The sequence below is a fragment of the Dama dama genome, chromosome 19 (genome assembly GCF_033118175.1).
Source record: "Dama dama isolate Ldn47 chromosome 19, ASM3311817v1, whole genome shotgun sequence".
Lineage (NCBI taxonomy): Eukaryota > Metazoa > Chordata > Mammalia > Artiodactyla > Cervidae > Dama > Dama dama.
Genome location: NC_083699.1, coordinates 52134168 through 52146728, shown reverse-complemented (window position 1 = coordinate 52146728; position 12561 = coordinate 52134168). Strand labels below are relative to the sequence as shown.

The 12561-nt window shown below is 36.6% G+C and overlaps 1 protein-coding gene across 4 annotated transcripts in view; it reads left to right on the top strand.

The window, feature by feature from the left end:
• Nucleotides 1–3912: 3912 nt before the first annotated feature.
• CD86 (CD86 molecule) overlaps nucleotides 3913–12561 on the top strand; it is a 66173-nt gene continuing 57524 nt past the window's right edge. For 2 of the 4 annotated variants that reach the window (XM_061167032.1, XM_061167029.1), the window contains exon 1: nucleotides 5408–5546. In XM_061167032.1, the coding sequence (XP_061023015.1) occupies nucleotides 5533–5546 (14 nt within the window). In that variant the 5' untranslated portion in view covers nucleotides 5408–5532. Of the gene's footprint in view, nucleotides 3975–5407; nucleotides 5547–12561 lie in introns of those variants that run through there. The other 2 variants (XM_061167033.1, XM_061167030.1) reach the window with 2 other exon arrangements.

Genomic DNA, 12561 nt, shown 5'->3' with positions numbered 1-12561 from the left:
TCTTAGATTTAAATGTGCTAAAAAATAACTGACTGTATAAAGCAAAATAATAACAATGTACTGTGTTTGAAGCATGGGTAAAAGTAAAATAGATGACAAAAATAACACAATTTTAAAGTTCACTGATAAGTTCTTAAAGATTTAAAGGGGAACTTCTTTTCTTTCTTAACATGAACATTAATTGCTGTCAACTCCCTTCTTAGAACTGCATTTTCTGCATACCATGAGTTTTGGTAATTTGTGTTTTCATTTTTGTCTGTCTCAAGATTCTTTTTGAGTCCTTTTTTAAATTCCTTCTTTGACCCTTTGGTTGCTTCTGATTTTAGTGATTTGGATCTTCTATGTTCTTAATCCAACTAGCTGAAGGTTTGTCAAATTTTTTTTTTTATCTTTTAAAAAGTACAACATTTTGATTTCATTGATTTCTCTGTTTTTTCCATTCTCTTTTTCATTTATTTCTGACCTAATTGCTATTATTTCCTTCCTTCTGCTATCTTTGGGTTTAGTGTGTTTGTCTTTTTCTAGTTCCTTAAGTTGTAAAGTTTCTAGTTCCTTATGTTGTCACTTGAGATCCTTGTTTTTGACATCAGTGTTAGAGCTATTAAATATTCACCATAGTCCTAGTTTTCACTGTATTCCATAAGTTTTGATGTGTTTTGTTTTCATTCATCTCTAAGGTTTTCTAATATCCCTTGGGATTTCCCCTTTGATCTACTGATTGCTTAAAAACATGTTGCTTAATTTCTACAAATTTGTGAACTTTCAGTTTTGATTCTGTTACTGATTTCTAACATTATTCCATTTTGGTCTGAGAACATATTTTGTATTATATCTATCTCTTAAAGTTCATTGAAAGGGAATTTGAGGCCTGACTTATAGTCTATCCTAGAAAATATCTTGTGTTAATGAGAAGATCAATGTTGTTGTTGTTGGGTAAGTGTTATATGTATGTTCATCAGATCTAGTAGGCTTATATTATTGTCCTTTATTTCCTTGCTTATCTTTTGTTTGGTTGTTCTACCCATTATGGAGAGTGGCTAATGAAGTCTTCAACTATCAGTAATTATTGATTTTTACTTATTACTTTTACTTATTTACTTATTACTTTTGTCATTTTGCTATTTGTCTTCTATCTGCCTTATAGATTTTTTTGTCCTTCTTTTCCTACCCTATTGTCTCCTTTTGTGTTTAGTTGTGTTTCCTTTTTTGGAGTGAAATGCTCAAATTTATTTCTTATGTCATTTATATATATATATTATATAACTATATATAACTATATATATATAACCACCAAACTTTGTGGTTACCTTGGGGACTATATTTAAACATCCTAAAACTGTAGCATTCTAATTTGAATTATATTTGCTTAACTTTAATAAACAAAACTTTGCTCCTTTATAGCTCTGTCAGTTGTTGACATCACAAAATTACATCTTTATTTATTGTGTGCCCCAAAATACAAACTAATAAGTCTTTTAAATGCATTAATATCTTGTTTTAGCATCTTTTTATGATTAGTAGTTGCATGGTATATATTTTTTTATTTTTTAATTTTCAACACTTCTGTGAGGTGTTTTTTGATGTATATCTTATACAGCTAATTTTTTAACATTCCACTTTTTAAATAAGAGTGCATTCTGTTTTATTTATTTTGAAAAAAATGCATTAACCTCTTGAACTATATAGAAAACAAAACATTGAGTTACAAATCAAAGTTCCAATGATACTAGCTTTTAGAATTGCCAGTTTATTAAACTTTACTGAGATCTTTATTTCTTTGTACAACTTTGAGTTACTTCTAGTTTGTTTTTATTTTACCCTGCAGGACTCCCTTGAGCATTTCTTGTAGAGATAATAAAGAAGTAAACAACCCTTTCAGCTTTTGTTTACCTGGGAAAGACTTAATTTCCTCCTTACATTTGAAGGACAGTTTTTCCATATATGGGGTTGTTGGTTGATAGGTTTTTCTTTTTTCTTTTAGTGCTTTGAATATATTGGCCCATGGCCTTCTGGCCTCTAAAGTTTCTAATAAGTATTAATATTATGGTGATAATGTTATAAAGGATCCTAAAGGGGCTTCCCTGATGGCTCAGAAGGTAAAGAATCTGCCAGAAATGCAGGAGACCCAGGTTCGATCCCTGAGTCAGGAAGATCTCCTAGAGAAGGGAATGTCTACCCACTCAAGTATTCTGGCGTGGAGAATCCCATGGACAGAGGAATCTGGTGGGCTACAGTCCAAGGGGTCACAAGGTGTCAGGCACGACTGAGTGACTAACACTTTGTACATGACAAGTCTTTCTCACCTGATACTTTGAAGATTCTCTGGTGCTTCCCTGGTGACTCAGTGGTAAAGAATCCACCTACCAATGCAGGAGACATGAATTCGATCCCTGATCTGGGAGCCCACATGCCTGGGAGCAACTAAGCCCATGTGCCACAAATATTGAGCCTGTGCTCTTGAGCCTGAAAACACCTGAGTGCCTAGAGCCCATGCTCAGCAACAAGAGAAGTCACTGCTATGAGAAGCCTGCACATCACACCTAGAGAGCTGTCCTGCTCTCCACAACCAGAGAAAAGCCCTCACAGCAACAGAGACCCAGCATGGACAAAAATAAATAAATAAACTCTCTCTTTGTATTTTGCTTTCCAGAAATTTCATCATATGTCTCAGTATAGGTCTCTTTGAGTTCATCTTACTTGGAGTTTGTTGAACTGCTTGAATATCTATATTTAAGTCTTTCATCAAATTTGTGACGTGTTCTTCCCCTTTCTCCCTCTCTTCTCCTTCTAGACTCCCACAATGAATATGTTGATTAATGTCACAGTGTTCCATGGGTAACCTAGCCTCTAATAATTTTTCTTCATCTTTCGTTTTCTGTTTCTCAATCTTGATAATTTTTTTGGTCTCATCTTTAACTTCATTGATTCTTTCTTCTGCCTACTCAAATTTTGGTTTGACTCCTAGTGAATTTTAAAATACCAGTTATTGTACTTTTCAGCTCTATAATTTTTTTGGTTTCTCTTTGGGTTTTCTAACTCTTTTACCAACACTTCCATTGTGTTCATACATCATTTTATTGACTTTCTCTACATCCTGTTTTAGTTCTTTGAACATCTTTAAGAATTGTTTTAAAGTCTTTGTCTAGTAGATATGCCATGAAGTCTTTAAGAGCGGTTTCTGCTGATTTTTTTTCTTTTAATACTTTATATTTCTTTATATACATTGGATATGATTTTCTTTTTTACTGAAAACTGGACATTTGAATCTAATAATGTACTAACCCTGGAGATCAGATTATCTACCTTTCCCATTGTTTACTTTTTGTCTCTGTGCTAAGGATCAGACTGAGGTATAAACCTAAGGTTCTCACAGGTCTTTTGTGAATCTTTGCCTTTCACAATTTCCCCATACATGCAGTTGCTTCTGAATTTCCTAGTCTTTAATGTCTGGCTCCAAAAAAGGGGAAAAGAGAAAAATGAAGGAAGAGAAAAGGGCACCAGTCCTTTAAATCCTCTGTAGGCCATTTCAGCTGGAGGGGGAGGTGCAACAAAATGGCTTCTCATCTCTTTTCTGTGCTTGTGTATCAGAAGCAGCAATCAGGGATCAGAACATAAACCGCAGATACTTGGAGTATAGGGCCTTGTTTTTGTCCATTCTGACTCATGCAAGCTATGTGCAAGCCGCTCCAGGAACTGTGCACGGTTGCCTGCAATGGAGCTGAGAGTGGCAGATGAGTATCTGCTTCTGTGCCAACAGCTGAAATTTTTGGAAATTAACCACAGTTTACAGTCCAAACCTTCCCTTGAAAACTGAGAGCCTTCAATAGACTGCAGAGTTCCAGAATAGTTACATCAGACAAAGTCTTCCTTTGCAATTGTTGTCTCAGTAATGAAAGAGATTCCTGGTGCTTCTTACTCTGCCATCTTCCCAAAATCGTATCACCTGTTACTTTCAAACTTCTGTAAAAATACAGGTAATCTATCTCTAATGATTTTTTTTCTTAACGTTCTAATCTTCTAAACTAATTTACAACAATTATTTTTAGTGTTATCTCTATGTTTTACTGACTTTCAAGCTCACCTAAGCTTTCTTTCTTTAACCATAGCTTTTCCATTCTTAGACTTTCAATTTTAATTCATTTTTAACTATTCTGGAATACATACTTAAATAATTTATTTAGGAAGGTTATCTTAGTGGTAGTGTTTTTATTGCTGCAGTTTTTCTGTCTGGTAATATGTTCCCATTGATTTCACATTTAACCACCATCTTATCTGGGTAGAGAACACTACCTCAAAATTTATGTCTATTATTCTGTGGTTTTCTGACATTTAGTGTTGATTAACAGACCAAACTGGTTTAGCTTTCTCTGCATTCATCCCACTTGAATTTCTTTCCTTTTCTTAGTTTTTCTTATTTTTGGAATTTAAAATGCTCATGGTGATTTCTTGAAATGAAAGTCATGTTCTTAAAAATATTTTTGACAGTCTGAACCCTTTGAGTTCCTTAATTGTGTCTTGTGCATGCTAAGTTGCTTCAAGTTGTATCCAACTCTTTGTGACCCTATGGACTGTAGCCTGACAGGCTCCACTGTCCACTGGATTCTCCTGGCAAGAATACTAGAGTGAGTTGCTATGCCCTCCTCCAGAGAATCTTCCTGACCTAGGGACTGAACCCACTTCTCTTATGTTTCCTGCATTGGCAGGCAGGCTCTTTATCACCAGTACCAATTGGGAAGCCTGAATCAGCTGTATGAATACATATATCCCCTCCCTCCTTCCCCTCCCCCCAACCCACCTATCTAGTCATCACAGAGCACATCTTTTAATTTTAGGATGCTGCTTTTTTTTTTCAAGTCTCTATTTCAGGATCCTTTCTTTGACCAATTTAATCTTTGGCTCTAATAGGAGTGACATAATAAAAGCGGCGGCTTTTGTTTGCCCTCCTTGGTTGAGCAGATCTTACGTGAGAACATCCCCTTGTCCCCAAAGTTCAGTGAAATCTTCTATCATCTTGGTGGTAGAAATCACAAGGGGAGGCTACCCACTTCCAATACACATCCATACTAAGTCACACTTTTTATTGTATTACCATAATCTGTAGGACATTCTTTTATACCATCTTATAAATGCAGAGGGCTTCCCCCCTCCTCTGGATAATTATGTTAATTTTTAGGCTTTTTGAGGGAGTTTCAAGAGGAGAGATTTTTAATTAGTCTCATTTTAATGCCATGTTTGGAACTCAAGCCACTGAATTATTATTTTTTAAATACATTTAGACCTAGGTGAAAACACTCAAATGCAAGAAAAGGGTTAAATTTCTTCCACAAGTATTGGCAAAATCTGTAGAAAAAAAGAGGAACAGCCTTTAATACAGAAAGTTACAGATTATGCAGTCATTGAGGAGGAAGGCTTTCACGGGTGTAGGAGGGGTTGCTCCTCCTGCCACTGTAAAGCGGACTAGCACAGACAGACAGACGGACAGACAAGGGCAGTCCATTCCCAGAAGTAACCCCAACAGCAGAAATAGCGAAAATGCATTTCAAATGGTGAGTGATCATTCTTATTCTTTGAAAAGCAGTTGGTGATCGCAGTGTTAGACTGAGGTTGAGGATGGTGCTGTTTTCTGTCCTTCCTGCCCAAGAATGCTAATTATGTGTTAAGGGCATATTTATGTGGCAGGAAAACTTGGGAGAAAGCTCCATCTATGCTATGGAAGGTTAGCTAAAGTCTTGAAGGCATTCTTGCCTTCTTGCTCTACCACTCTAAGTTGATCCCATACCTCCAAGGCAGGGGAGATTTTAAAAAATTCCTACCAAAGACATTTGACTACTAATTAAAGATGTGAATTACTGGATATATCAAAATGTTTATTGGTTGTCAGGGTTTTTTTTACATGATTTAATTTTTTAGATTTGCTTTTTAAATATTTAAATGTTGCAGTTATTGATTTCATGAATCAGGACACTTTTAAATGTCTGTACAGGTATAACAAATATCAGGGAGTAAATTCAGTGGACACCAAGTTCAGTTTGACCTGGGGTGGGGAATGAGATAGAGACAGTAGAAGAAAGGTCAAGGAAAAGGGAGAGGAGTAAGAGGTTAAGAAGAAAATGCAGAGCCCAGAGAGTGAGTCACAAATAGGCCATGGGAGATTCTGAGAAGGACGAGGTAGCAGAAGGAGGTAGAATAGCTCAGTTTGCTACCGGGTATTAAATATGCATGATATAGCCTAAGTTTACTGTGATTTCATTATATTTTAGTCTTTGCAATGACTCTCAGACAGATGATATCATCGCTGTGTTTTATAGATGAGACAACTGTGGCTTAGAGAAGCTAAATAAGTAACTAAAGATCACGATGGTCAGAAGGAGTAAAGCTGAGATCTTTCTTTCCGTTTTGCCTGCACCACAAGGTTTCTCCAAGCCCTGGCAGGCCCCCATGGCAGGGACTTACTGGAAGAAGTCACACACGCCCTTTCTTTGGATGGTGGCAGCTGGGGTCACTGGTTATTATTGTGCTTTGGAAATCTACATAACCCTCATCTACCCAGTGCTTACTGGTTTGGTAGATAGTTTTTCTGCTTTTATTTCAGAAGATTAGAATTTAATTCCCAAGTAAAGACTTCTTTTCCTGCCAGTGAAATTATTGCCCATATAAGAAATAAACAATTTCAGAATTTACAGTTTTTGTGGAACCATAGAAGTGATACCCTTAATTATGCTACAGATGTGTATAGAACCAAAGGCCACTATGTACATTGTTGTTGTTAAGATTCTCTTTGTTTCACAGTGCTTGAAAATTGATCATGAGCAGGAAATTTTAAAATATACATGGCCAATACTGTTTAGTCCCATCTGAAATAAAAGAAATGGAAATTAAAAGTGAAATGACATTTTTCTTTTAGCAAAGTGGCAAATATTTTGCAAAGCAAGTGAGAATTCTATGCGTTTCTAAGGAGGGAGGAACATTTATACCCTTGTTACTTGTTGATGATAATACAATCTTTCTAGATGATAATCTAGTAATACATACCAAAAGCTCTGAAAATATATGTGCCTATTAACCAAGTAGTTCAACTTTTAGGAATTTACTGTAAGGATTCAAGCATATTTTCCTTGCCATTGTTTCTCATAGGGAAAGTCTTAAAAATAACTTAAATGTCTAAACATAAGTAGTTGGTTAATTATGGAGCATTCATAATGAAATACAATGCAATCATTAAAAACTTCTAATGTAGAACAATTCTTCATGTGTTTCGCTTACAGAAAAATAAAAACAAAAAACCCAGAATGTACATTGCTATTACTTTTATACATGATACATATATATATATACAATGTCAGAAATACAGATGATTTATATTTTCTACTTTGTGCTTTTGAATTTGGATCACATCTGCAGGCAGAAAAATAAAGCTAGATATTTAAGAAAACATAACCAATAGCTGGCTTCTTTCAGAAAAGCAGCCAGCTGTCCAGTGGTACATGATCATTCATAATTTGTGGAGTTTCATTGTTAGGGCTTGGGTCATTTTTTATTAACTTTTTTGTTTCTTGACTGTCTCTTGACACCTCAAAAACATACTCTCTCTATCCATAAATCACTAGATCCTGATAAGCCTATTTTCATAAAATATTCTATGTGGAAGATATCAGAATGCTCATTTCCTTATTTTGCAAATGGATAATATGGCTCTAGAGAGAGCTGCATGGTAAAAGGAAGAACAGTGCAAGGGTTAAGTGGCCACACTTAGGAACCAAAGTGCTGGGGTTTCTGTGCCTGACTCTTTCACTTTCTAGGTGTGTGACTTTGGACAAGTTGCTTAACAATTAAAATTCTTTAGTGTTTTACTGTGTAATGGGGAATAATCATGATAAGTGTGAGATTTTAATGAGATAATTCATGTAAGGTTCTAAGTACCTTAGAACCTTGCTGTGAAAAGTACTCAGCGATTATTAATATTGTTTATTACTATTATAGTTAGGATTAAGAAATAGAAAGAAGATCATTTGTCCAAGATGATACAGCTACTTGTTGTCAATGCTAGGACTAGAACTCAGGAAGATTTTTGTCCAGCATAAGTATTCAATCTGCTCTGAGCCTCTCAGGGCAACCCTAGGCTGGGCTCCCAGGGGAGCTGACGTGAAACAGGCAGTCCAAGGACAAGTCCAGCCACTTCCAGGGAATGATTCTGACCACAGCAGGAAGTCAAACACTGGAAAGGAGGATGAAGGTAAAGCAGCTGAGACCTGAGTTAGATGCAGAGATGAAGCCAGGAGCAAAGAGCTATTGCAGGAGAGAAAAGATGGCTCAGAAACCCTCCTGAGGCTTTTATAGGCCACAGGCTGTGGGCTTCATGAGGAGTCTACATAACTTAAATGAACCCTCCCCCGCAAGGTTGGGGTGATCAAACAGATAGATGGGGTGTGTGGAATTGCAGATATACTGCAAGAAGGTGCCCGACAGATAGTTCTCATAGAGGATGAGGTGGACCCTGGGAGGGGCCAAAACAAAGACACCCCCCTGCCCCCACCCCCGCAAGCCCAGGCATCCATTGTGATTATCCCAAAGTCACAGCCTACATTTGAAGAACCATAAACAAGCAAAAATACGATAAAATTTTTTTTTAATTCCATGGGCAGCAGAATGCATAACTGATTTGAGATAACAAGGAAATCATTTAGGAAAATATTAGACTAATAGGACTATAGGAAACTAATTCAAGGAGAGGTGTTGAGAACATGAGACCAGGGCAGTTATGGTGGGCTCAGAGAGGAGAGGAGGCTTTTGGGAGATATTTACAAACTAGAATTGGCAGAATTTGAATGGAGCTTGAAAGGAGAGATCTAAGTATATAATGGCATCCTTCCCAAAATGTGGATGGGATTGGGCCAGGGGGAAAGAGGACAGAAGTTGAATTCATTTTTTAACATGCTGAATTTGAGATCTCTTGGAGCAGCTAGATGGTGATGTCCAAGCAGACAAGCGGATATACAGGTGTAAAGTTCAAGAAAGAGGTATGGGCTGTAGAAAACATTAGTCTTCAGCATCAGTTATAGGTATAGTTGAGATTCTCTTTGTGGGTGAGATCACTAGGGAGAGGGGATGGTGGAGTAAGAAGAAGCCAAGGATAGAACCTGGAAAACTTCAAGACCGAGGAGGGTATATGATAGAGAGTCCACAATAGACATCAAGGAGGGATTTGAGAGAGTGGAACAAGGTAGGAAAAAAGTGGTGTCATTGGAACCCAAAGAGGAGAGAGATACAAGGAAGAGGACAGCCATACACCTGAAACTAACACAATATTGTAAATCAACTATACCTCAGTTAAAAAAAAAAAAAAGAGGAGGACATGGCCACAGAAAGACAAAGTATATTTACTGAATTTCTACACTGAGCACCTGAGATACAGAAAAAGTGATTCTAGGGACTGAGGGTTAAGGGTTGATTGTGTCCCTTCAAAATTTGTACAGTCTTAAATTGCTTTCCAGAAAAATTATAGCCATTCACAATCCCATAGTCATTAGTATATGTAAGTACCATTCTTCTTAATGGGACCTCAGGATGTAACTATATTTAGAGATAGAGTCTCTGCAGACATAATCAAGCTAAAATGAGGTCATTAGGGTGGGCCTTAATTCAAGATGACTGATATGCTTAACAATAAGAGGAAATTTAGACACAGAAACAGGCATAGAGGAAAGACAAGGTAAAGAAGCCTGGAGAAGATAGCCATCTACCAAGAAGAGAGCCCTTGTAACAGATCCTTCCCTTATAACTCTCAGAAGGAATCAGCACTGCTGATAACTTCATTTTGGACTTCCAGCTTCCAGAACTGAGACAATAAATTGCAGTTTAAGCCACTCAGTACTTTGTTACCACATCCCTAACAATCTAATCCATTTGGTGGGTATAAATAATCCTTTGGTGAGGGTGCAGATAGCCAGAGAAAGAAAACATGAATAAGTATTTCAGAGAGGCGAGGGAGGAACCAAAAAAAGGATTAGGTCACCTAAGCTAAGAGGAGAAAAATATTCCACAATGTAGAGGGTAGTCACAATGTTAATTCTGCAGAAAGGTGAAGTAGGAGAGTGACTGAAAATATCAGTCCAGAGGTCTGTGGTGACCTTTGCGGAGCACTCAGCTAAGCAGAGGGGTAGGTCTTAGAGAGCTGAGAAGAGAGGCAGCAGATAGACCACTCCTACCAAACAGTGAGTGATGAAAGGGGACCTCTTCATGATCCAGACTCATCTGTGCTGCCCGGAAGGAGCCACATGGAGACACCCTGGAGTCAGCCAGACAGACCTGGTGTCTCCTCTGCTTTTCCCAGCTGTCATTTTACATGTTGGATGTTTGGTACTAACATAGATTACATTTTCTTTTGTTAAACCCTAAGAAATGTGTTATTTAAAGCTTCCCAGAGATGAAATCCATGATGAATCTGATGTTGTAAAGGGGATGTTGTAAGCCTATGGTGAATCTGATGATGTAAAGGAAAAGACAAGCCTGAGTGGAATTTGGGGGATCACTCATAATGTATGTCAATAAGCAAGAAAAAAGCATAGTAGAATTGGAATAGGGAAGTACTGAAGCATTTTCTTAGAAAGCTTTAAAGTCAAAATGAGCCTAAAATTTGCTTTCTGTAGCCTCAGGATATTTTTTGCCAAGCAACCCAAATATCACACTTCTTTATTATTGAGGATCAAATTCATCAGGTTTGACTTTACTAAAGATCTAATAAAAATTTCTTAAATGAGCATTTAGTGAAATAAATAAATTAGTCAGTACCAGACAGGAAATAATCATGGGGTAAAACCTGAAATAATAAGGACCCAAAAAGAAAACCTAGATCATCACCTCCATCTTATGACTATTTTCAACCAACTAAACAATAGATCTTGATCAAGAAAATGATAGTTTTAAGGCAGCATGGAGCGTATAGAATAAAAAGCTGATGTATAATTTTTATAGTGTAACTGGGAATAGAAAACAAAACCATGAAGTGACAAAAGCAATCCAATGTAGTTAATAATTAAGTGATTTAAAAATATATAAATAACAAAAAATGTTTTCAATAGAAATTGAAGAAATGCCAATTCAAACATCAATGAGGTATTTTCATTTATCAGATTAAACAGTAAACAAATAATCCAATTAGAAAATGGGCAAAAGATATAAAGACATTTCCCCAAAGAAGATATACAGATGACAAATAAGCACATGAAAAGACATTCAACATCATTATCCATTATGGAAATGAAAATTAAAACCTCACTGAGATATTACCACATACCTATTAGAATGGATAAAGTAAAAAATAATGGTAACACCAAATACCTGCAGGAGGTAGAGACACTAGATCACTCAGATATTGCTATTGGGAATGTAAAATAGTACAGCCCCTCTGGAAAGCAGTTTGGCAATTTCTTACAAAACTAAGCTTACATTTATCATATAACACAACAATTGCATTGTTGGGCATTTATCCTGGAGAAATGAAAACCTACGTTCACACAAAAATCAGTACATGAATATTCATACCAATTTTATTCCTAATAGTCAAACACTAGGGGGAAAATGTCCTTCCATGGATGAATGATTAAACAAACTGAAGCACACATGTACCATGGAATACTACCCTGCAATAAAAGGAATGAACTACTGATACACACACAAACTTGAACAACTCTCCAGGGAATAATGCTAAGTGAAATGCTGATCCCAAAATGTTACTACGTGATTCCATTTGTGTGACATTCCTGAAATAACAGAATCACAGACAGGAGAACAGTTGGTGTTTGCCATGGCTCTGGGTGGTGGGGAAAGGAAGGGACATGTGTGGCTGCAGAGAGGTAACACCAGGGTGTTTTGTGGTGATGGACCAATTCAGTATCCTGATAATGGCAATTGTTGCATGAATCTATGTGTGTGAGAAAATGGCAGAGAAATACTACATACACACACACACAAGGATTATACGTGGAACCTAAAACTAGTGAAAACTAAATAGGCTCTGTGGATTAAACTGATGTAAATCTCCTGATTTTGCCATTGTACTAGCATTATGTACAACAATACCACTGGGGGAAGCTGGGGGAAAGATACAAGGGCCTCCCTGTACCCTTTTTTCCAACTGCCTTTGAATCTTTGTTTCAAAATAAAAAGTTTAAAATGTAATTTTAAAACACACAAAATATTCATCTTCACTAAGTATTAAGGAAAATGACAGTGAAACACCAATGAGATGTGTTCATTTATCAAATTAACAATTTATGTTTTATTAGGGGGTCAGGGTAAAAATGCTCAGTGTATATATGAAGAATGGTACTGTCATATACCACTGATTGTGGGATTGTGAATGGCTATAACTTTTCTGGAATTTAAGACTCTATATCAAAAGCCTTAAAAAAGCATATACAGGCAAACTTGACCACTGCCTATTTCTCTGTTCTTAGTAATTTTTTCCAGTTCATTCAATACCTTTACGCCAGGCACAGTGCCACACTTTAGAAGTATACCAAAGATCAGTATACATGATTTCTGCCCTCAAAGAGTTCAGCT